The sequence below is a fragment of the Galeopterus variegatus genome, unplaced genomic scaffold (genome assembly GCF_000696425.1).
Source record: "Galeopterus variegatus unplaced genomic scaffold, G_variegatus-3.0.2 Scaffold51745, whole genome shotgun sequence".
Lineage (NCBI taxonomy): Eukaryota > Metazoa > Chordata > Mammalia > Dermoptera > Cynocephalidae > Galeopterus > Galeopterus variegatus.
In genome coordinates, this window is record NW_007777856.1 from 2,174 (window position 1) to 3,347 (window position 1,174).

The window sequence follows — 1,174 nt, forward strand, 5'->3', positions numbered from 1 at the left end:
GTCTTCCATATATATCTTTCAAGCTGAGGTACTCAGTAACTAACAAAGTACATGGTGACCAGAAAGACCAAATTCACTGAGCTGAAATGATAACACAAACACTTCCAATTTGGAAGAAAGAAAAGTTTGGTTTGCTCACATACTTGATAATCTCTCCATATTCATCCCATTTAATTCTTTCTTCTGGGGCAGGAAACATAGGGTAAGACTTTTTTGCCTGTTTGAAGAAACTTCCTTTACGACTACCTTCCCCTTTCATCATCAGGTCATGCTTCGTCTTATGAGCTGATGGCTGGTCAATATCTTCCTCAACATCGCTCTCATCACTGGAATCTATATCTGCCCTGGGAAGATTTTTTGAATAGATCAAGTTCATAAAGTCCCAAAGAGATTTAAGATTAATATTTATAACATTCTTACTGAATAGTCCATATTAATTCAAATGATAATAAAGTAATATTCAATATTATTGGATTGATATTTTGTAAAATATTAACTGCCAGTTAATACATACATATTAATATTAGCACTGAAAGGATTTGGTATTCTAGGCACTTGAAAGGTGACTTGTAACAAAAGTAATGAAGTCCTAAGAAAATTTAAATATTTTCAACTAAACGTTTAAGTCATAGCAATACATCCTTTTCAAATTACATACGTAAGCTTATAATCTGTCTGAAAATAACTCACTCTTTTGATTGTTCAAGTTTTTTAGCAGCTTCTTTCTTTAGTTTCTCTTTTTCCAAGTATTCCTCAAGTTCTTTCCCTTCAAGCTTCACACGTTTCCTCAACTAAAGAAAAATAGCAGACAAAAGAAAATATCCTGTAACCCATAAATATGTGTAATTATTATGTATCAATTAGAAATTTTTTTCAAACACTATTCGGAAGTTAAGGCAGTGGAGTGTGAGATACATTTCTAAATTGATTCATCATCTTAACCTAAATTTCCCCCTGAAATAAATCAAGTTTCCCTTATATTCAGTTCTATAACTATTTAGTTTAGATCCTATTTAGTTTAGCACTAAAATTGAACTGTTACATATCTAAGATAAGTTTAATTTAAAGCAAACTGGTTAAAAATCACCAGTCAGAGGGCGGGCCCATGGCTCTCTTGGGAGAGTGTGGTGCTGATAACACCAAGGCCACAGGTTCAGATCCCTATATAAGGATG

General features: G+C 33.0%; 1 protein-coding gene across 1 annotated transcript; it reads right to left on the minus strand.

Annotated features, from left to right (window-relative positions):
* Positions 1–143: 143 nt before the first annotated feature.
* Positions 144–791, minus strand: LOC103584366 (cleavage and polyadenylation specificity factor subunit 2-like; the record flags this gene model as incomplete). The annotated part of the gene is made up of 2 exons (XM_008565403.1): positions 144–344; positions 691–791. Coding segments are annotated over 2 exons (302 nt in total), but the record flags the coding sequence as incomplete, so codon positions are not given.
* Between the last annotated feature and the right edge of the window lie 383 nt (positions 792–1,174).